General features: G+C 51.7%; 3 protein-coding genes across 3 annotated transcripts; all 3 read left to right on the top strand.

The window, feature by feature from the left end:
- The first annotated feature begins 326 nt into the window (after positions 1–326).
- HER10_EVM0008571 (uncharacterized protein) lies at positions 327–2,644 on the top strand. Its single transcript, XM_035478088.1, has 2 exons — positions 327–795; positions 845–2,644. Exons 1-2 carry the CDS (start codon positions 468–470, stop codon positions 1,024–1,026), a joined length of 510 nt encoding a protein of 169 aa, XP_035331672.1. The 5' UTR covers positions 327–467; the 3' UTR covers positions 1,027–2,644.
- Positions 2,645–8,611: 5,967 nt separating this feature from the next.
- On the top strand, positions 8,612–10,698 carry HER10_EVM0000294 (phosphatidylinositol-specific phospholipase C). Its single transcript, XM_035470082.1, has one exon. It carries the CDS (start codon positions 9,550–9,552, stop codon positions 10,603–10,605), a length of 1,056 nt encoding a protein of 351 aa, XP_035331131.1. The 5' UTR covers positions 8,612–9,549; the 3' UTR covers positions 10,606–10,698.
- Positions 10,699–15,026: 4,328 nt separating this feature from the next.
- HER10_EVM0005132 (uncharacterized protein) lies at positions 15,027–19,238 on the top strand (the record flags this gene model as incomplete). Its single annotated transcript, XM_035474756.1, has 16 exons — positions 15,027–15,184; positions 15,267–16,194; positions 16,244–16,296; positions 16,352–16,812; positions 16,871–16,926; positions 16,982–17,163; positions 17,236–17,444; positions 17,504–17,530; positions 17,609–17,987; positions 18,052–18,130; positions 18,187–18,245; positions 18,295–18,304; positions 18,361–18,564; positions 18,615–18,735; positions 18,786–18,877; positions 18,937–19,238. The coding sequence occupies exons 1-16, from the start codon at positions 15,173–15,175 to the stop codon at positions 19,236–19,238; spliced, it is 3,174 nt and encodes a 1,057-aa protein (XP_035331457.1). The 5' UTR covers positions 15,027–15,172.
- Positions 19,239–22,339: the final 3,101 nt, after the last annotated feature.

The following is a 22,339-nucleotide window of genomic DNA, read 5'->3' on the forward strand; positions in this document are numbered from 1 at the left end:
GAAAGCCCAGTGAGCGGGTGGTTGGAACTTGCCTTGCAGAAGGAGAGAAAGAAAAAGAAAAAGTGGATTTGACGTGACTGGAGTGGGGCCATCAAACCAGGACCAGGCAGGAAGGACACGACCCCATTTGATTGTGACCAGGACCAGGAAGGAACCAGGACGGGGGTGGGTGGTTCTTGCTTCTGCTGTGTAGATACTGCGTACGGAGTACAGTACAGTACAGTCCAAAGTCCACACACACTCTCTCCTCACCTCAGCTCACCTCGATCACGTTCTCTGGGATCTCTCTTCTCTCTGTGTTTCTCTTACAATGCTCATCGATCCCAATTGCACCCAAGAACATAACAGGCCATCGCATCTTTCATCCGATTGGACGTGCCAATGCCAATGCTCTTCTCTCCAAGTATCAGAGTGCAACACGACAGCTGAGAAACCCAACAGCATGACCCGGTGGATCATCCTCACGCATGTTGTGCGTTGCGTCCGCGTGCGAGCTTGCGAATGGCCCGCCAGAGACAAACTCGGTGCTGGTAGCGGTCGATGGAACACGCTCAGCGACAAACCACAACCCTCCCAATATGTGGACGCCTGCCGCCCATAGTACCTCAAGCTACGGATACTCACTGGAGCACTGTCCTAATAAGAGACCCCAGAAGAAATATCAAAGACCATCACCACGCACATGGTACCCAAGCATGTGTGTAACGACGTTGCAACTTTACCGTTGCATTCGCATCCAATCCGGATCAGTGGACGGCCGGCCGGCCATGAGCTCTGCGATTGGGATAGCAGCAAGTGCGCCTCCTGCCTGTCTTGTGAAAGCCGCAAGCTAACAAAGATACAGATAGCAATACTCCGTACTCCGTATACACAGTAAATATACCGGCTATACCACTTGTGTCCAACCGCATAACAAGCCTTTCCTCGCGACGACACAACTTGCACAAAGATAGCCAAGTGCAACAAGCGGAAGTCAATACTTCGTACTCAAAAGGACCCTTTCGTCTTTTCGCCCTGCTTATATGATGCTCGCCGACCCTTCGCCGTCTTCGCCATCTTGGACCTGGTTTCCCTGACTCTCCAAGCTGCCCTACGGCAGGGGAATTAATTATCTCCATCCGACGGACAATCAGCGAGAGAGGTGCCAAAACCACAAACCCCCCACCATTGGCACTGAAGTCGACACGACATCCCGGTCACAGCAGAATGGCCCAAGGAGTCCCGCTTCGCGCGCGCCCGGCGCATCCATCCCGAGCTCGGCCTGATGTAGCTTAGACCGGCTGTGGCGTCGTGAGCAGCGCACTGTTAGTCGAGCTTGCAGGGGTCTCGACGAACATCCAAATCAAACGCAGCATGCGGACGGACCGACAGAAGTGCCCGAGAACGAACCAACGATGCGGCTGTGTGAGTGGATGAGCAGACGCGGCGTCCGTCAATCTCAATTTTGCGTTCCTCCCGCCGCCGTGTCGAAATGACTGAGAGTCTGTCAATCCCATCAATGCTGTCTAAGTGGCAGGCATCGCGGCGGCAGCCAAATGTTTATTACCGCCGCCAACTCCATCCTTCTTCTTCTTCTTCATGATCATAGTCACTCCTTCATCTTTTGTTCTCCGTCTACGCAGTATGGGACTCGGACTTGAGTGAGAGAGACTCGAATGAGTGATGGATGATCTGTCACTCCCAAGATGCACCTCCAAGAACCCCCCCTGCCTCTCTACTTTACCCCTGCTCCTTTCACACCCCTGATCCCCTGAGCCCATGTTGGATGTCGTCACTCTCCACTCTCAAGCTCCAGAAAGCACTGACCAGCAAGCGCTTGACTTCTTCCATCTCTATGCTCGTTGATAGGTGGATCTGGCATGGCACAAAAACAACATAAAAAAACAACATAAAAAACAGCTGGATACGGATGGATACGTTGTCTCTCTGGCCGCTTGTGCCGTGCCTGGCAACACGAACTAGACATGCGTACGTGGGAGGCATGATGCCTGCATTCCTTGCCGTAGCCCGACATCTTCTCAGCTGCCTTCAGCGGCTGTCTCTGTCTCTCACTCAAATTCTCTCCCTTTCCCCCTCACTCAAGGCCTTCAAGCTCTCCCCAACCCCCCAACCCCCCCCAACTCCGATACCCCAAACCTCCGGGTACAACATCAGCTGAAGTCAAGCGCTGGAACAGGGACAGAGTTCTCCCCCACAGCGATGATCTCGTCGCTAAAACACCAGACCCAAGCAAGGGTGGGCGCCTCCACGGGTCCAATTTACACTGCCAACTTTGGAACATGCTATTTTGCTTTACCGTCCGCCCTCGCCCTCACTCATTCGCTGATTCAATCGGTGAGGGATGGATGGATAGGTGGGTGGATAATCGATCCGCCTCGAGTGAGGCAACACACTCACAGAACAACACACACCATGCCATGGTGAATACGATGTCGGAGATGCGCGCTGCAGCGTCAGGTTTGAGCCTTGACTGCAGTCCAATTCCCGCGGCTCCGGGGAATCCAAAAGCTTTAACGTGGTTGGACATTTCGACGTTTACATCAGCCCCTTCAATCTTGTTGCTTATCTTATTCCGCCCACTTTGCTGATTGTTCCAAGAAATGTCTGAGTCGTGAATGCATCCACCATCAGACAGAAACCTCCATATTGACATTTATTTTACGCATATTTCACACTCGCTTGTTCTTGCGTGCAGGGCGACCACGTTTCGTCTGTCTTATCCTGCCTCTCGGTCTCTGGGGCCATTGTTGCTGTGCTGAGAACACATGTCGTTCGTACTCACTCGCTCTCATACTAGTAACACCAGGTCTATCTCACCAGCATTCGGTTCTTCTCGCATCCTTCTGGCCGGTTCCTACCGTCTCCTCGTCTTATCCTCATCCGGCATTGAAGTCCTGCTTGTTCTCTGGTTACGAGTTGACTCTCAATCACCTCTCATAGGCTATTCCCCAACCATATTGTTTGCAGTCACGTAGTCACTCTATACGAGGTCAGGAACACCATGGCCGGGGGCGCCGGTTGTTTCGGGGGCGCAAACGGCATTAATAACATGTCTACTATATGATACTTTACCTCACTTAGCCGTTGACATGGCGCCTGGGTGTCTCATCGTTTGCTGGGCTGTCAGCGAACGTTCACATCTTGTCCCGGGCTTCGAATAACTACATACCTTTTTACTCGCACCGCTTTCTAGCCCATTTCTCGTGTCTTGTGCTTGGTGTCGTTACCCGCCCAGACGGGCTGACGCTGATAGACAAGTACGGTCCCGTAGCGGGTTACCCGGAGGCCAGAGCCCACTGGCACGCCGAGTCATTTCTGGTCCATTACACTCCATTCTGCCCGGTTCTCTCGGCTCACGTCCATGATTCATCTACACCAGATACCAGGCCACGTCCATCTGCATAGGCAGTCAGTCCAGCAGCCGGATCGCGTCCATCGTTGTTCTCGTCATGGAACTGTTCCTTTCCAACGTTCCCGCCCGCACTCACACCCACCAAACACACCAGTTCAAATTCACCGTACACGTACTCGCCTGGCGCGCCGATAACAGCATAGCACCGCGATAAAATACGTGTTAGCGTTGCGCTACTATGAAAAGCCCCCCCCCCCCCCGTTGCAATCCCCCAGTGCCCCCCCTCATGGCCTGAGCCGCCGCATCAGGTTACACCCTCAACGCTCTCCCTGACTACCGTACCTTACCCTCTTGCTGCAAAGGGGTATGTCCCCTTCTGCTCGTTAGGAACCATTGGTTTTGATTTGTGAGCATCGTCGAGCCTTCCCCTTCCCAGGGCAGGAGCACCGGCGCCAAACACATGCGGCAGTGCTTTACCGACTTGGTCGTGCTGTTTTGGCTCTTGGGCCGCTTTCTGTTAATTGTGTGTGCCTGCCACTGTCACCCTCCGAGTTGCTCTGCCTTGGACTTAGACGCTTGTCATCCTGGTCTTCAACACATCCCATGTCCGGTAAATCGAAGCTATCGTCTAAGCAAAGAAGGGAACACCGGACGAAACCCTCAGCATCCTGGCTTCTACCAGCACCAGCATGTTGTAGAGAAACTATGCGAATCCATGACCGTGGTCGCGTCGGAGAGCTCTTTAGCCCCATTCGGCAACGCTCGAGGCAATGGTCGCATGCATCCAAACAACCGGAGCCGCAGGGGTGATGGGCAAGCTTCCAAGTCCTACGCAGTAAGTTCTGGTACCATGGTTATCTCGAAACATCAGCCTAGATGCGCCACCACCTAGGCAAAGAGGCAGAATATTGCGGCACTTATTTTCCAGAACCCCGCCACAAGCAGTGATTTGGTCCAATTGTTTTGGAGGATCCCGGAGAAATAATTACTCGCTTCTGTTCGGTATTTCTTCACAGAAGAAAAGGACGGATGGCTAGGGGACAATGGAATAGGCGTGCCACGATATTCCCCGCCGCTCATTCATCCCACCACCCCCGGAACGCCGAAAACCTTCAAGCTCACGCCTGCCTGAAGCTTCCGATCGGAGACCGGGGCCCCATATTCATAAACCTCGCCGACCTTCGGCAAGAGACTCATTCATATGCGCTGCCCAGCCTGCCTTTTAAGCTACAACCCGTTTTAACAAGGCTCACCTGCGTCGCATCATGATATTGACAGTCGGGCACACCATGCGGCGAGAACTCATCATGTTAGTCTGACATCCCCATGACTAAGCGTGGGTACGATTTACCACCACATGACGAGCTTCGACTTCGTATCACCAACCTCGTGGTTTACATCTCCATCTGCATCTGATAAACAAAGCCTCCTGGAAGACAGAGGGGACCAATCCTGCCGTAGATGCCACGCCATTCCGGCACGAATCGGGCCTCATGCCGCAAAATCGTATGCGGGAATGCGGCGCCGGATCCGGGGGCTGATTTCTCTCTCTTGCCTCCACAGTCACCAGGCTTGCACAGAGGATCACAAATCCGCCGGATGGTCTTTTCTCGCACGACATTTCTGCTCATGGCTTCACTTTTGGTTCGAAGACGCGAGAAGCTTGGTGTGTGCTCTACACTTTGCCCACGCATTAGAACTTTGTGGTGACGGACGGAGTTGTCAAACCCAAAAAAGGCCGAATCGCTTCCGCAGATAGAGCCATCTGCTCCGGCCACCGGGGAGGATCTCGAAAATAATAATCCAAAATCCAAAATCCCAAAAAGTCAATTCAGCCATCTCCAATGGATGCGGAGTCGGCTGCGGGGCAAAAGCGGCAGCGAGCAGGCTACTGTCTACGGTAAGGAAGGCAAGCAAAAAGTGACAACTTGACAAGGTCCTACCTGCCATCGACCGATGGCCGCAAGAAACAAGATTTGGTTTCCAAAGGCCCGATAGGCGCGGCGTTTCCTCCGTACAAGGAACAAGGTGGTTTTGGCCTACCTCTTTTTTCGATCCTTTCTATCTTCTGAGTTTCTTTAACCTTTCAAATCCCAGTTCTTCGCACTAATTCAAACACCTGTAGTATTGAAACGAATGGCCGCAGCGCGAAGAAGATCGCAGCCTCGTTCGCACTAATAGACCCCGGAGTCTCAGTGTCCCGAGTGCTGGTCTCCTCTTGGGGTTTTCTTGGCTCTTCTGCGAATTGGTGCAATCCGCCAAGCGAGACGCCGTTCGCCGTTCATATCGCGACTTGCATGTATGCATGTACATTGTAGAGAGGAGGGAGGGGGGGACGATCTTTCTTGGAGGCTCTTGTTGTCGAAATCGCAGGGGACCTACCCTCTCGCGCGCGATTGGCGAATGGGCCTTTTTTGAATGATGTGAACGACGAGCGGTTCCCTCCGCCCTTCTCTGTGGTGGAGGTGGTGCTGTTGGTGGTGGTGGTTGCAGACTTGATGGTGGGTTGTATGCAGCGCGACGCCTGCATACGAAAAGGGATGGGGGTTGGATGCGGGAAAGATTGGGGGGATACGAGGCGCGATTCGGATCACATGAAGCCGTCGGGGGCGGGATTGGGGAGTCTTGGGAGCTGGAAGCATACGGCGGTTCACCCAGAAAAGTCATCTCATCTTTTTTTGTGTTTTGTTTCCGCGGGCGGCAAAAGGCCTCGGGAATCAGATGTCTCTGGGGGGGAGCAGACTTTGACTCTCACATGGTCTTTTGTTTCTTGATGAATTCCGTTGACTTGGGGGATGAATGTTCAACTATGCGATACCAAGACGGTTGGATAGGGGAATACTCACGGAGAGGGACGCCGGCGCTGGCGGCGGCGATTTCGGGAGCTTCTTGTCTATGTACTATTTGCTTCTCGCTTTTTACTCCACCCTCCAACTTTACACTGTTCGTCCATCCCGTTGTTCGAGATGGAAACCCTCTTCATCGGGTTCGTGCGCCGCACTAGGTTTTTGGCTACAACCTTTCCCAAGCTCCCAAGGCACCCCAAACTCCTCCTCCCCCTCTATTCTCGGGGACTAGTGATGCAGGCCGCGAACACGGACCAAGATACGCGATGCCGGGCTTTCGAGTTCGACTTGTAAGGAGCCACGGGGAGCATAGGCTTACGGAGTACCTACTGTACAGTAGTAAAACCTTTGGAGCTGACCGGGGGAGCTATGGCTACGGAAGTCCTGACGTGCTCGACTTGTGGCTCTTGGAGGGGGAACCTCTCCGCGGCACGTTCTGCCGTGCCCGTGATACGCAGTACACAAGTGGCGAGAAAAGAGTCTTGACCGTCACATTGCAGTCCGTTGCAGTCTTTTGATTTCATGATAGTGAACGATTCGCTTCGAGCTGTCATGATGGAAGGATTCCTCGACGTGGACGAGTGTCTTTCGTCAGCGTCAAACTACCTTCACCACTGCCCAGTCATCAGCCTGAAGGATCACAGTCGAGAGTGGCAATTGCACAAGCTGCCACTACCACCACCAGGCTGAAGGCGTTTCTTTCTGAAACCCGATGTTGACCTGTCAGTGTCAAAGGAAGGACTCGTATTGCGAGGTGCCAATGGGAACTGCCACTGTCGCTGTCAAGATTGCGACCGCCTGACAATCCAATAGAAATTTGGCATGTAGCTTAACTAACCTACCTTCAAGCTTACCGTCGTTTCGTGTCAAGACGGTGTGATTGAGCCTCCTTTTCCTCAGTCGTTGCCAAAAACTCTGAAGGTGTTATCGCTCAACCGGGGACGAGGATGCTTTTCTTGATAGTAATCCAGACTTGGGCTATATCTGGTTTTCTTTTCAGCCTCACAATTGTAACCCTCTGAGGTGGTTGACCACTTGTTGGCGAGTACTTTAACCTCAAGCACTATCCAGCCAGCGTCGTAAACCGTACCAAAACTTCATGAAGAATGCGGGAACCCCTTTGTATCAACAATACTTTTGCATCATGGCGCCATGATTGACTACCGTGTACCGCGAGAACGGACATCCACGCCTCTATTCTGGTTTGCTACTCCACGTCTTACCCCGCCATCCAGCCATCGAACGATGTGAGATTGTCAATGGTCGAACCCAGGTCATAAGCTGTGCTTAATGAAGTCTATCATCTACGGAGTACAGAGTATCAAGAACGCTCAAGTGGACAGAGCTTCATCACAGCGTAAGGCGGCGGGTCACGTCATGTACGCATCCGCACAGGTGCAGCGTGACTGCCCGCTTTCGGTGGAGAGATGCTTGGTGGGGGGGCCAGCCTCAGGCAGCGGATATGTGCGTTGCAGGACAGGGCCTTGGGAGGTATTTGTGGTTCAATGTGTGCTTTGGGGGAATATGGTTGGTTCATTGATGAAAACAGAGAGGCTGGAGAGGTTCTTGTTTATGATCAACGCAAGTCGGGCGACAGCGGTTGCGGCGGCGGAAGTGGAACCATAAAATGATCTGGGAGTGTGAAGCAGCAGCACCAGGTAAGACATGTCCGCGAGATGCAGATACAAACTATCTTGCGATTCGAAAGGACTCGCAGATTATAGTATACCGGCCGAAAGAGTGAGAAATGCAGCGCGGGGGACTACTTCCATCGATGATCAACGGTCCCAAGTCCCAAGTCCCAACCACCTTGCCTATCACAAACGTGGGGGGAGGGGGGTCAGAAGTAACGAGATGCGTGACCATCCGGCCGGGGTGCCGGCAAGCCGGCTGGCTGCGTTTGCATGTCTCTTTTTTCCAACAACTTGTTTTTGGCCTTCTCTATTGTTTATCTTGTGTGATGTTACACGCCCGACTCACCGCATGTTCCCGGTGTGGTTTCACCATTCCACCATGTCCTTTCGTGCGACGCTCTTCGAGTTCTGGATAGATGAAGTCGTCTCGTGAGGCTATCTTTGAAAACAGGGGGGAATCATAAGAACGTAAGACATGGCGGCAGAACATGAGCCATGATAATCGAGCAATCGAAAAGGTTACCCGAATGCTGGCTGAGGATTGGTTGGCGGGCCGAGCTGTCGTTGTTTCGGCGGTGGCCGGGCCAGGATCGGCCGCGTGCTGTTCCCGCCGATGCCGCACGCGGGGGCAGAGCGTTGCCCTGTAATAGTACGGTTGTGCCGCCGTGACCTACGGGCCCTGGACAGTGGACGTTATGTGCTGATCCCATGGTCTTATCGCCCGTCGACTATCTAGTGGCTTTGAGATATGGTGTCCGTACCTTTGGGACTAGTATCCGAGCTTGGCACAGTCGTACACGATGCTGATATGTTCGTGATGGATACAAACAACTTGCTTCACGTTTCAACCACTTTTCAAGTTCACAGAGCGCTTCCCCCAATGTCAGGATAACCCCTATAATCTCAGGGGCAACCCGCAAAAAAGATGGTGGAGCGCTTTGAGCCGCCCGCGTCCCGCCCGGAGGCAAAGGCAATTCCGGAACAACTTTGGTGCGGTCTTCGATTCATTTTCATGCGGCGCACGTGGGCCCTTCCAAAGGTCAGCCACGCCGCGGACGTCCAACAGGGAGGAAACCAGTGACGTGACGTTCGGCTAAGCTCTGAGGCTCACTCTCACTCTCACTCTCATTCTCGCTTCTCACTCTCGAGTCTCCCTCAACAGTGAAAGCATCTGAACCTCACATGTCCGCGCCCCGTCCCCCTCCCTGAACCTTCTCTTTTTCTGACTACTTTCTTGGAGAGAGTGTGTGGGAGAAGTTACGTGTGGGAGACTCGGTTTTTGTTGTTTGTACATCATTTCTTCTACTTCTTGTGTACCTAATTGGACGTCGTTTCAAAGAACCGAGTCTCGGGCATATCCCCCTTTTCTTCAACGGTTCCAACAAGACTTTGCTGCCGAGCCTTGCGGTGGGGACCCTCTCCGTGCCGGTGTCCTGCAGAGCACCGCACCGCGAGCGAGCCAGACAAGGTGCCAGGAGCTCCGTCATCCGCGTCTCACCCGAGAGAGGAGCCTCATCCGTGCATCGCGGACCTCTCGGATCACACCCCCCCCCCGTCCGCGTCTCTGCATCTCAGTACAACCTCACTCATCCCGCTCACTCGCTCACTCACCTCAAACGAGTGTGTGTATCACTTACTCACTCACTTACGCGTGCCTTGTATCACACACTCTCACACACACCCCCGCGGTTTATAGACCGCGGTGTAGCCTCACAAGATGCGCTTCCACTGCATGCCCCTCCTCTACGTCCTCTCCTTCTTCCTCCTCGTCTCGGCCCTCTTCTCCGTCCTCCTCTCACTAGCCCCCTGCTTCGTCAAGTCCAAGAACCACTGCTACCGCGGCTATGAATCCCACTACTCCTTCGACGTCGACAAGGCCGACCACGCCGAATGGATGAAGGCCATCCCGGACGAGGCCAACCTCACCTCCCTCTCCATCCCGGGCACCCACGACACCCTCACCTACGACCTCACCAACCAGGTCTTCCAATGCCAGAACCACAACCTCTCAGCACAGCTGCACGCCGGCATGCGCTACCTCGACATCCGGGGCCGCCTCGTCAACGACTCCATAGAGATCTACCACGCCTCCATGTACACGGGCCACTCCTACACGGAGGTCCTCCTCACCCTCTTCGACTTCCTCGACGACCACCCCAGCGAGACCATCGTCATGCGCCTCAAGGAGGAGGGCAGGCCCCTCGGCACAAACAGCATGACCTTCGAGGACGCCTTCAACTACTACCTGCACAACTCCACCGCCACCTCCCCCGGCGCCAAATCCCACTTCCGCAAGCACAACCCGCGCAAGCCCTACCCGACCCTCGGCGCCCTTCGCGGCAAGATCTTCTTGCTGCAAAACTTCCCCTCAAAGGGCCCCGAGAGCCCGTACGGCGTCATCTGGGAGTCGGCCGACATGGTCCTGGAGGACCTCTGGATCATCCCCAGCGTCGAGCATCTCTACATGAAGTGGGAGGCCGTCGAGAACGCCCTCCGCCGCGCCGCCACCGCGAAGCCGCACGCTAACCGCGTGCTCTACCTCGCGCACCTGAGCGCCAGCGTCGGCGTGCTGCCCATCGAGGCCGCGGCGGGGAACCTGAACCGGACGGTGGCCGGCATTAATGACCGCACCGGCGACTGGCTCGCTGCGACGGCGGACCGGGGGGATAGCGGGATGACGGGTATCGTGATTATCGACTTCCCCGGCAAGGAGCTGGTGGATCTGGTGCTGGCGCGGAATAGACCGCTAACGGACCGGAGTGCCGAGTTGTGAAATGCCCCAAATGTAGAGCTAGAGTAGACTCTCACCCCCGTGGCGGATATTTGTCGTATATCAAGCGTAATACCATTGTTCTTTGATACTTCACCGTTGCTTGCCTCTTAGCCTCTTCATGATCAGCGCGGACTTCGAACGTTACATCTATCTGCTCTACACGATTTATGCGTTTCCAGCATACACACCCCTTCCACGTTGCGAAAACCAAGGTAGACTATGTTTCCACGTAGACAAGAAAGGATTACAATGCCCGAACCAAAAGCTGCAACAAAGACTGCTCCGTTTTCCTTCTCTTCTTCCAGGGCAAACTACCGGACCGCCAGCCTTTTGGAAAGCTGGTACTGGCGAAGTGAAGTGGAAACAGCAGGATTTGGACGTCAAAGGCTCGAATCTTCAAAAGCACACTACGGGTGCGGGTAAGGGGTTGGTTCATACCGTCTAGACGATGAGCCACGGCAACGGTTGAACCAAACGACGACTTGCTTGACGGGTCTCGCTCCACTTTTCCCCTTGCTCCTTTTCCTTCTCGCTCGCCGACCCGCCCGAGATGAGGATCTTCGCCGGGGAAAACGACTAGCGTCGGAAGCCGGGTGATCCGCGTAGCCCGAAACGGCGCCGGCCTTGCTGTGGAGTTGTTTGACGAAGACCTGTTACATACGCATTTTACTTTCTTTCGTTGGTGTTTGTTTTTTTCTGCCCGGCCGGCCGGCGACGCAAGATCCATCTGTTCCTTTCGGGGTCTCTACTCCGTACCCTTTGGGTCAATTAGTTTGGCTGATGAAGCGGATAAGATCTCATCGCGAATCAAGATTTCGATATGGACTATAGGGGGTTCCTGAGGGTACTAATGACCCTTAGACCTGTTCGCCATCTGTACGAATCGGGCCTTTTGGAAGGCAAACAGGACACGCGCGTTTAGAGATCCTCTCGGTTGGGAACGTTTTCTATTTGGGCCAAACTACAGAAAGCGGAGGCAGTCTCTTCTTTGTTCGTTGTCAACGCCGGCTGTGTCGAGTGCTCATCATCATCAACGACATGGCCGACGCGTCTGCGGAGAAGCCTTCAGTCGGATATGCGTCAATTTCTCCCACAATCTCGATCTCGATCTGTTAAACGCAAGCGACCACTACGTGTTGTTTCCTTGACGCCGTCCCACCTCGGCTAACCCATTTCTCATCAGGTATTTCCCAAAACCCCCCCACAATTGGTAGCGTTCTTTTCGACGCCAACTACGCAAGTGGCGGTTTCAGCTTGTGTGCGTTCCCGAGCTGCCAAACCAGCTTGAGGGCCTTTTTGGATCTCCCATTTGTTGGCGTTGCTGGGGCTCAGGGAATCGGAACATAGTCCATGTAATTTGATCCAACATTTGTTGTTCGATCGTGATTGGTTTCTTTTGTTACTTGGTCGCGTGGTCCACCAAGCCCTCCGCGGCTCTGTCTCGTGGGGGTAGAGATCGTCAGGCACGTAGATATCGCCGCACTATCTTCCCAAACCCCCATGGAAGCCACGCACACGGAGCTGAGGAAAGATCTTCATTGACAACTCCGCCCATCGTCTTCCTTAGCCCCGGGGATGGAAAACTTTGAATGGCCTGGAACCGGTATGAGAGCCGGATTGATCAGGGAACTTGTGGTTCTAAAGCGGAGTTTTGGTTGATGTCGTTTGTCGTTCACGGAACTTATTCTTCGGTTCTAAGCTCAACGCCGTCATTCTCAGCTAAATCGCTCCCCATCTGCCAAGATCGAAGCTTGGGAGAACCGAGTCCGATTGCCGAGTCCTTGGGGCGAGCAAAGCCGTTTACGCAAGACACTCCCCGCCTCTTCCCCTTTCCCCCCCTCTCTTAGCGTCAGGGCCGTGAAGGGGCCTTTGTTCATTGCCTAGTATGTTAGGCAAATTGCTTCGAGAAGATCACTAGAGAGGAGTGAGGAGTTTTCAGATGGGACCACGTACGAGGTATGAAGGCGCTCGCGATCACGTGGGCTTGGGGGTGAGAATGCACATCTAGTGTCGACATCGGGTCGGTTGCGTTATAGCGGGTTGGATATGTGGCTCTGTGCTTAACAGCTCATTCATAGAGGTGAGAGTACACAGGATGTATGCTGGATAGAGTATGGTGTCATATTTGAGAGATGAACCTGCTGGAGGCTTTGTATTCTGGTGATCTGATGTGTATAGTCATCTGATAGAACATGTATGGACAGCGCTGTTTGGCCGATTGATCTGGTCTTTGGATTATTGGCAGCAAACTTGAAGACGAACAAGTGTCTGTTGATCATAGCAGGAACGTGGGTTGATAAGTCTTGTTACCGAAGGGAAGTATACGATTCAAACAAAACTCAGGTGTCCCAGAATGTACTATTTCGAGTCACTACTTGTAAGGCCGCATTGACAAGTACCGAGGCCCTCATATTTCCACGTGAAAACGTGAGTTGATCTATTATCTAACGAGGTAGGTGTAATTAGTTACCTGACTTGAAGTGATAGTCTCCCCCCAAAAGAAATTGCTATCAATACAATCATGTTTAATGTAAGCATTTGGACCATTATTTGGTATATCCAATGGTAGTAGCTACGGTTTCATACTCTCCTTCAGACTCCGAGATAATTTAATAAAGCTTTATAAGTGATGTGCAGTCTTGTAGGTAAACCTAGACTCTAGCGTATGTCTACTGATTGTGAGGAATGATGCAGGAAAGTTAGAGCATATGTTTTCTTACTCAAAGCTGTATCTCCATCTGGATTGCGTAGAACCTGCCAGTGATCGCACTTTCGCCAGGGAAACATAAGTAGACTCAAGAATTTGATAGTGGGTAAGACTTACCATGCACATAGTGCTTCCAAAACAGGCAGAATATGCACCGTTACTATAATAAATCAGTATATACAAGCAAAGAGGCAGAATAAGCAGAGGACATACCCAGAAAGTGGCAGACGATCCAGCTGGTGACGACGAAGTCGAAGACCAGCAGCACCGGGATGTGCCGAGAAAGTTGACAGAGGTGAAGTTCTGCGAAACAGCTCATGGCTGACACCACCAAGGTTGCTAGTTCATTGGTATGTTTACACTAGGTCGAGATCCAGATCGGTAGACAAAAATGCAGTGAAACCATCACATTAACAGTCAGACATAGTACTGGAACCGTATGGTGTTCAACGTTCTCAACTCCCGAAGCGCCGACTTCCGTGCTAAGGACTATGGGGTAGTGAGTCGACCATCATGACATTCGGCTGCAAAGTGCCTGTAGCTAACAGCCCACGATTTGCATGAATCTTTAGCGAATTGAATGTGTTCGTTGGCAAGTGTGATATAGGAGAGAGTCGCTGCGTCATGTACTTATAACATTACCTGCTAGCCATATGTCGTAATTCAGGATGCATCTGCCCACTGCCAAATTCAAAACCATGTTGCCAGTTCTTAGTTTCGTGTCACTGGGCACTTGCATTTCATTGAAACCAGCTGGCTATTGAAAGCGCCTTCAAAAGATCAAAGAGGTTGAAGCTCATTGAAAAAGGTACAGCTCATCCTCCGAACAGTGATTCGAACTCCTTGACACATTAAATCCAGGCCTTTGAAGTTTCGCTGGTTGACCGCTTGATGTTCACTAACTTTCGAAAGGCAAAACAAGTTAGGTCGTTTGAAAAGCCTCAGAGTCACAATATTACTTCATCTCGTAAGGCAGATATATTGCATTTGTTAAATTTGGAAGATAGACGACAGATGTTGAGTTTTTGGACACCGACACAGTGAGCAGAGAACATAGGAAAGTCATGCGTCCTAGAGACGTTCATCAATCGCTGAGACATTTGTCAATTCAGACCTTGGAGACGGGAAGCTGCTAAGTTTCGAAAGAGAACATAGATAAAATGGCACAGACCTTACTTATGGCTATTTCTCCTTCCACAATGCCGAGCTGGGGCTTCTTCATCATACACATATAAGCCGAACAACGAACATAAGACTTTTCCATTCATGGACTTACAAGGTTGTACACGCAACCTGACCTTGTGTACACGGGCAAGTTTCAGAAACTTGGATGTTGTTAAGCGCTGATGACCTTCTGGCGGCGTATTGAAACAGAAGCTGACAGCCCTGGCGATTGCAAGTCTAATTCGGCTTTCTCGACTCGTTGATGTGACAATGAGCTCAATCCAACCCAAGAATCAGAATTCTGCAAGTGACTGACTCAGTGGCATACATATCATGGTCCAACGAATCTGTTGGCGCTTATTTCGCCCGGTTAACCCATCTGTGTTGGTTGGGTCGACGACCCAGGGTGTGCAGCTGAAACCAACAGGACAGGTCTGCGCCGCCCTCGCCCGCATAATCCCCCCACCGCAAGGGTGCTTTTACTTTACCAGAATAGATATCTCCAACGGAATCAGTCTCTGTAATAGGATACAAAACCGCAATGAGGCTATGTCTTTCGGGCTAGCGTGAATGAGACGGCTTGAGAGGAATGGAGCACCAACTTATTTGAAGAGGCGGGTAGCACGCTCAACTGGCTAAAGCGCCCGAATTTGCAGCTTCTCGTGGTTATTTCCTGTCACCGCCGAGTTCTGAAGGATGTCAAGAGTTGTGAGTTCTTCTCCTCGAAACCCCAATATCAATCCTTTCCGTCAAGAAGCCCACTCAGTTAACGTTGGAATATCACCATCAGCAATCCTCGGCCACAGCCAGTCCCACAAGGGTTGCGGCTTCTGAATCCTCATCTCGGACTGCCTTGCCTCCCCAGGAATCCATGTCCTCGAATTCTCCGCCAGTTTCATTTCCAAACAGGCAACAGTCAGTAGCAGCTTCGACGACGGAATCTCAGGAATCGTCCACTTCAGCTTTCACTCCAGAGTCGAGTCGCTCTCCATCTATCACCAGGAGTGACGCGTCCCCAATTCCGGAGCTGTTGTTGCCAAACGGGATGGCTCCAGATGAACCTGTACCTTCAGTTGAGACCGAGGCATGGGCCGAGACTCTACCAGAAGCGCCGATTCCCCGTACACCTACAACTCGCCCGGCCATGCCCCCGGTATCGACCTCCCCGCCAACATCAGCCCCACTCTCCCAATTCTCGCATGGACCTGCTGATGATATCCCTGGGAGGCACAATTCAGCTCAAGACTCTTTTGAGACTGGAAGCCTTACTGATCGTCTAGATCGGCTTGCTATCGAACGCTTCGATCGCACACCATCAGAGATAGAATTGTCTGGGATGAGAGCCGCTCTGCCGAATCTTCTTGACGATGCTGGGCAACAACGTCCTCAATCAAACAATCCCACGCCTACGTTTAGGCAAAGCTCCTTGAACCCGCGCACCCCTCGTAGATCGCGGGGGCGTTCTGAAGTGGCCCTAGTGTACCATGAAGTCAAGGACGAGGAGCTGCCAGAGAGTCGCTTCTACGACCCAGCGGTCCAAATCGCCATCAAGGACGCAAAGGCACTGATGACCCAGCTGGGGGGTGTTCTTGAAGACAGCCCTCTTCACACCAACTCCGATTCAACAATCAAACGACTACATGGCCAAGCGGTGGATCTGGCCCAATTTCAAGGACCTTCGACGCGGACCGTTGGATTTGTTGGAGACTCCGGCGTTGGTAAGCGTCCTGTACTATAATTGAGGGGACCTTCTCTTATGAGTAATAGGAAAAAGTAGCGTTTTGAATTCCCTCCTGGATCAAAAGGACCTCGCTAGAACAGTAGGTTATGGGTGACCTTGCGTAGAGCCACAACCATTGGTTAACGTTCTGTTAGAGCAACAGCGGAGCCGCATGCACCTGTGTTGTTACCGAGTACCACCATAAGGACGGGGATAGTTTCGCTGTCGAGGTGGAATTATTCAGTCAAGATGATCTCATGGAGCAGATGAAAGAGCTGCTTCAGTCGTACCGAATATTTCACCTCAACGCGGGAGATTTGAGGAGAAATGATGGAGCGGCAGCTGCTGGCGATGTTCAAGAGCAGGCCAACGTCGCTCGGGACACTTTCCGGTCCATGTTCCGCGGTCAGCTCGCAAGCGAAGACTTCCTTATCAATGAGGAGGAAGCCACTGTCTTGAGAACCTTTCGTTCTTGGCTGCAAAGAATGGACCTACCGCTCGAAGGAATACATGAACAGCCTTCGCGGGATAGTTGCGCTGCTTTCTTGATGCATCTGACATCCGAGTCCGTAGATCCACAGACGCCAGCTGCGTGGCCATTCGTCCGTAAGATCAAGTAAGTCTTGCCTCACTTCAGAAGTCATGTAGTGAAGTCTTCTAACAGGAAGAACCAGGGTCTTTTTGTCCTCTCATATTCTGAGCAAGGGTCTAATCCTTGTCGATCTTCCTGGTAAGGTCAAGCATCCTTTGGTGCGGTCCATGTGTCCCTGATATATGACTTCTAGGACTGCGTGACTCCAACTCGGCGCGGAGACTTATCACGGAAAGATACTTAGTCGAATGCGATGAGATTTTTGCCGTATGCAACATTGGACGGGCGACTACAGATGCCGGTGTGCAAAGTGTCTTTGAACTTGCGCAGCAGGCAGGTTTATCCAAGGTTGGGATCGTCTGCACAAAGTCCGATGTGAGATCGTCTTGGAATCTCCTAATCCTACCGGATTGTTATTCAAGTTGTTTGCTAATAGCTACCCCGCAGGACATTCGAGCCGAAGAAGCCATGAAGGATTGGCGTGGCCGACTCGCAAATCGTGTCCAGCAGTTGAGCGATGCAGTTTCATTCACTCGGAAAATGACTGAAGATATTAATCTTCAACTGGCGGAGATTGACGAATGTGGGACAATGGAACTGACAGACGAGGACCAAAGAGTATTTAATGAACTCCAGAAGGAACAGAGGCAAACCTAGTGAGACACATCTATATAAGACCTTTCGCAGCTATCACTGACTAGCATTACCCGAACAGCACAGTTTTGAAGAAGAGCTTATTCGAGTAAGTTAGAGGCGGCCTTGTCGAATGGATACAAAAACCTGGCCTCACTGCAAGCTGACATGCCGACCTTGACAATAGACTGAAAGAGTATCTGATAAAGACACGCAATGCCATAATTACCAAGCAACTTCGAACAACGTACAAAGACAAAGTTCCAGGAGGCAATCTCGCTGTATTTTGCGTTAGCAACATCCTATACTGGGATAAACGTCACAGGCCGAGGGACGTGGCCCTCCCAACACTGCAGCTCAGCGGTATCCTTGCTCTGCGGAAGCACTGCCTCGGCATTATTGCGGACAGTCAGTTGAGTGCTGCCAAGAGATATATTGACAACGACATTCCCGCTGTACTTGGAGAAGCTGCATTGTGGGTTGGGTCTGGTGCAGGAACCGCCAGTGCTGAACAGAAGCACCAAATTCGCGACACGCTGGACTTGATTGAGCTTCAGCTGAAGAGGGTTAGAGAATCCGCGAGACATCTTCTCTTTTACTTTCGAGTTGTAACTGATAGTCGGCAACCAGGCGTTGACAAAAAGGACCTCGGATCTCAGCCTCGTGGGGACCTCGATCAAGGACGAGTTCAAGACGCGAGTCTATGATAGTATGTGGTCTACCTCCTTCTCGGGCGACCAGCCTGCCTGACTCCAGATGTGTAAGATCGACGTAACGATACATGGAGGACTGCAGCAGTAAATGCTGCCCTGGAATGGGATATGGTACGTCGCTCGAGTTTTTCCCCCTTGCGCCTAGCTAATGAGGTCTTAGTGGGTGCATGGTAAGCTACAACTTTACAAGTGACGCCTAGTTATATTTACTCAACAACTTGTGAAGCAACTTACTCAGCATTCTGTCGCAACTTCGGGAACCACCGTACTGAAGCGGTCGGGTGGCATGATTGGAATCAGGAGATGATTTGCATCATGGCTGGGGATGTGATACCTCAGTGGGACTCGGTCTGCACATCTTGCAGGGCCAGACTGGAGCAGGGCGGTCGTCTAATTCAGGGCCAGATTCAATGGGCACTTGAATTTCTTGGTCAGTAGCTTTTATTCACATACTGGGCTCACTTCGCTAATGCTGGCCAGAAAATGAGCTTGAAATTATCCCTGAAGTCACGGATCTCCTCCATGAAACTTTGATCTGCCACAAGAATATTATGGAGTCCCAAATAGAAGATCTTACCGACAAAGTCGGCACTGATTTAAAGTAAGCAGTTCAATCTTCTGAGCAAGGTCTCAAACTTACCTTCGAGATAGCTCGCTGCGTATAGACGCACTCACTGGCATCCGGACATCCATGCTTGGCCAAGCCATGGAGGCCTCTTACAGGGCGTGCAACGCGGAATACGGTAAGTTAGGATCATACAGACTAGATCTTACAATGTGTTGTTAACCGCACTGAATACAGGAAAAGGGAGTGATAGGAGACGTAAAGACATTATCCACAGCGCTGTTGGTCGCTTGGATCTGTTTGAAAACCACATGACTGAGTTCAAGAGCAGAATGAGGCTATTAGCGGATAACGTACAGGCGGAGCTACAAGCTATCGTCCGTGCTGGGTTGGCCGCGATTACGTCGGTTCTTGACCTGATCAGGAATGACAATGTTGCGACAGAAAGCGAGGAGAACCCCGAGTTGAGACGCCGCTTGGAACAAGAGATCGCCACGATCAAGGAACGGATGAGACGGATCATAGATATCGTGGAGTGATTGGTTTACCATGCACGAAGAGAATTACTTATGGCTATCATCCAGATTCATCTATCAATGTCCGTGATGAAACATTATGAAGTGACTCGGTTCCAGGAAAGAGCCTGATGATGTGTCTATTCCGATCATTCAACACGAAAAATGCCGCCAGACAAAACACAACATCTCAAAGCAGCCACAATCATATTTTGAAACTTAGCGTCTGCGAATTGGAATATAGCGAAGCCAGCCTCAGCCCGGGTGAGGCATGACTGGCCATCAGTGAACGGAAACACTGCGGCGGGAAAAGTTACATGCATTCTGCACATATGCCTAATTCACCCTACTCACCCTCACTCATCTAGATCGCCAGACCTTGGGGCGGCGAATGATCCGGCCGCACGTTAACACCAGAGTGGCAAGCGATAGAGTTTAGATCGGATGAAGATCCAATTGGAAGGGAAATCCCAGGCAGTGGATCACAGGCATTCTAGGGAGACCTCGACCGAGAAGTCCTCAGAATATATTAAAAATATGTGTCATGTGAACTAGATCACGATGCAACGGTACCATCGGTAACGCGGCGAGCATTTCCGTTCTCTGGGCCGGCCTCTGGTCGGCGAGTAACTCGGCTCTTAGATCTGTCGTAGCTATTTATGCTGAAGTCGGTTTATTTAGCTCAGTCATTGAAGGTCGAATCCGAATGAGTGAGTTGCAGGTTATGGTTACAGAGCTTTATGAGACTGACATGTAATAAGGGAAACGGCTTAGGAGGAAGTGTCGGTCCAGTTTCCTCCACTTTATGTTGCCCACGGAGATTGGCAGACCCAGCAAATGATGAAAAGATTACTGACAGCGAGAGTATTGAGAAAAAGACGTGGTAATATTGCTGCAGTGAGCGCTCGTAACCAGATGAAAGCAGAAAATTGAGATTGCCAAGACTTTGGTATCCATGGTGGTGGTATCGCGGGAAGCTTGGCGGCAGGGTTAAGAAAGGGATGAGTGAAATTTGTCTTTTTCCTCGGATCGCACCACATGAAGCGGTCTTCAGACGGAATAGATTACCAGGCACGCCAGGATGGACATATGAGTTCGAAGATGTATCCCGTGAGGAGGTATTGTACATGCTTGAGAAGTTCACCTAGAATCCTTGGCCAGACAATCACAGGCCGACTGAGGAAGGTGGTCGCGAAACGGGCACATGGTGTTGGCTGATAATGAAAGCTGACAACATCCGACTTTTTCTGCCAAACTCCGCGGTGTCAGTTTTCACTCGCGTCAAGCTAGGAGGTTTTTTTTTCTCTAGCGGCATACTAACGTGGGGAGCCATCGAGAGCCAGAAAGAGTACTTCGTCTCTCGAAACCTCTCCCTTGGTCTTCCAAGCACGGTTGATTATGTGCCCAAAGCATGAATGCTGCTGATCCGGACTCCGCACATTTGTCAAAGGTGAACGGTGAGCTTAAGTGAATGCCCCCATTCTGTAAGTGATACCGTGTGGACGAAGCTCATGGGGAGGGTGTCCGACCATTCCTTGTCTGGGTTCATTGTTAACAAAGTCGGCCGAAGTCTCAATCCTGTTAAGCCATATGCGGGTGATAGCCTCAAGTATCGTTGGGTCTGCACAGAGAGATTGTGGGGTGTTTGGAAAGGAGGGAGCCCAGCCTGGAAAGACAGAATTTCCACCTCTCCCTGATATGGAATGTCGGGCCATGTTACAGAAGACGCCCCTGGGGGAACTATCGGGAATGAGCTCTGTTGGAAACGCCAAGTAAGTATTTGATGGAAATACCAAGAACTGTGTGATTGCCAGTTCTCCATTCTCAAGAACATTGATTCTGATGGAGCGTCCGTTGACAGTCTAAAAATTTCAGGTGAAATGGGTACCATAATACGGTGAGGTGGGCAAACATGTCCATTTCTAATGCCCATAAGGCGGCGGGAAGAGAACGATTCGCCCGGCTGCCTGTGCGTTCCGGAGAGAAGCCGGATTGACATCCAGCATAGCCTCAGAAACGGACCCTCGGATGGAGGAAAAGCGGGAGATAACCCCAAATGCCCCTGAAGTGAGGAAAGGCAATAGGTAGGTCCCAAGGGCTGGGCACGTGGGAAGCGTAAATGTTGGTCCAATAACCTCGATAACAGGTGGCCAGGATTTTAAGGAATAAGGAAAAGGCAGCAAGGGTAGACGGGGCTGCCTCAGAACTTCAGATGACAGCCGCCAAACGTGCTGGTAAAGCACTGATGGCGACATGGGTGCTACATAAGGTTAGGCATGGTCAGACAGACTCCCGGAGAACAGGACACGGGTCCTCGGTCTCGGTCGCGGTTGGGCCGATGGATGGCGTTCGCTTCCGATGATACTTCAGTTTTAGGGAGAGTCCGTCCTGAACGACGACTGGATCGGTGAGTTCTTTTTCCTCGCAAGATTGTCATAGGAGTAATGGAAAAACACCGCCCAAAAGAACGGTGTGCGGGGCAAAGTTCCCCTGGCAATCTTCGAACAAGAGCCTTCGACTCTTGGCATTAATTAACATCCAGCACTGGACTAGGTTTTTAGCTGCGGCAATCCATCCCATTGTGCACACAAGAGTCTTGGCAACTCCGCCTTACAGACCACCACCAACAACACATTTGATAGAATGTACTCTTTTTCCGCGTTGGTCCCATGCTCGCCGACAGATCACTGTTGTTGTGACCTCCGAGACAGGATGTCAGCAGGATCACGGTATCACCTTCGTTGGACACGCTTGATTCGCCTACTGCTCGGGAAGAGGCCAACTCAGAGGAGCCCCTTGCGCAAAGAACCTGGTCGTCGGGCTCCCAGATTCGTAGCACCTAGCTTAATCTCTTTTTGAGGTCGGAATTGCCGTCTGATTGGGTCGCATCTGGCCGGACGCCGAAGAGGTGAACAACTTACCGTCACACCGTCACCCGTGATCCGATCAAGTATTTCACACATCTGCAGGTACACCGTAGACTCAGGGCTTGGTGGCAATATACAACATGACAGAATCCTGTGATTCGACAGTGGAGAGCGCTTCTTCTTCCTTTAAGTCAGGCTCCTTCTGGTTCAACTGAGCCTAGCAGTCTCATTACATGTACTTTGCCGCCCCTTACATGC

This window comes from Colletotrichum scovillei (assembly GCF_011075155.1).
Source record: "Colletotrichum scovillei strain TJNH1 chromosome Unknown Contig00007, whole genome shotgun sequence".
Lineage (NCBI taxonomy): Eukaryota > Fungi > Ascomycota > Sordariomycetes > Glomerellales > Glomerellaceae > Colletotrichum > Colletotrichum scovillei.

Coding starts and splice junctions, on each gene's coding strand:
- HER10_EVM0008571 (XM_035478088.1), top strand. CDS start 468: ATGTTGTGCGTTGCGTCCGCGTGCGAGCTTGCGAATGGCCCGCCAGAG. Junction 796..844: donor TGCGATTGGGATAGCAGCAA/GTGCGCCTCCTG, acceptor ACAAAGATACAG/ATAGCAATACTCCGTACTCC.
- HER10_EVM0000294 (XM_035470082.1), top strand. CDS start 9,550: ATGCGCTTCCACTGCATGCCCCTCCTCTACGTCCTCTCCTTCTTCCTC.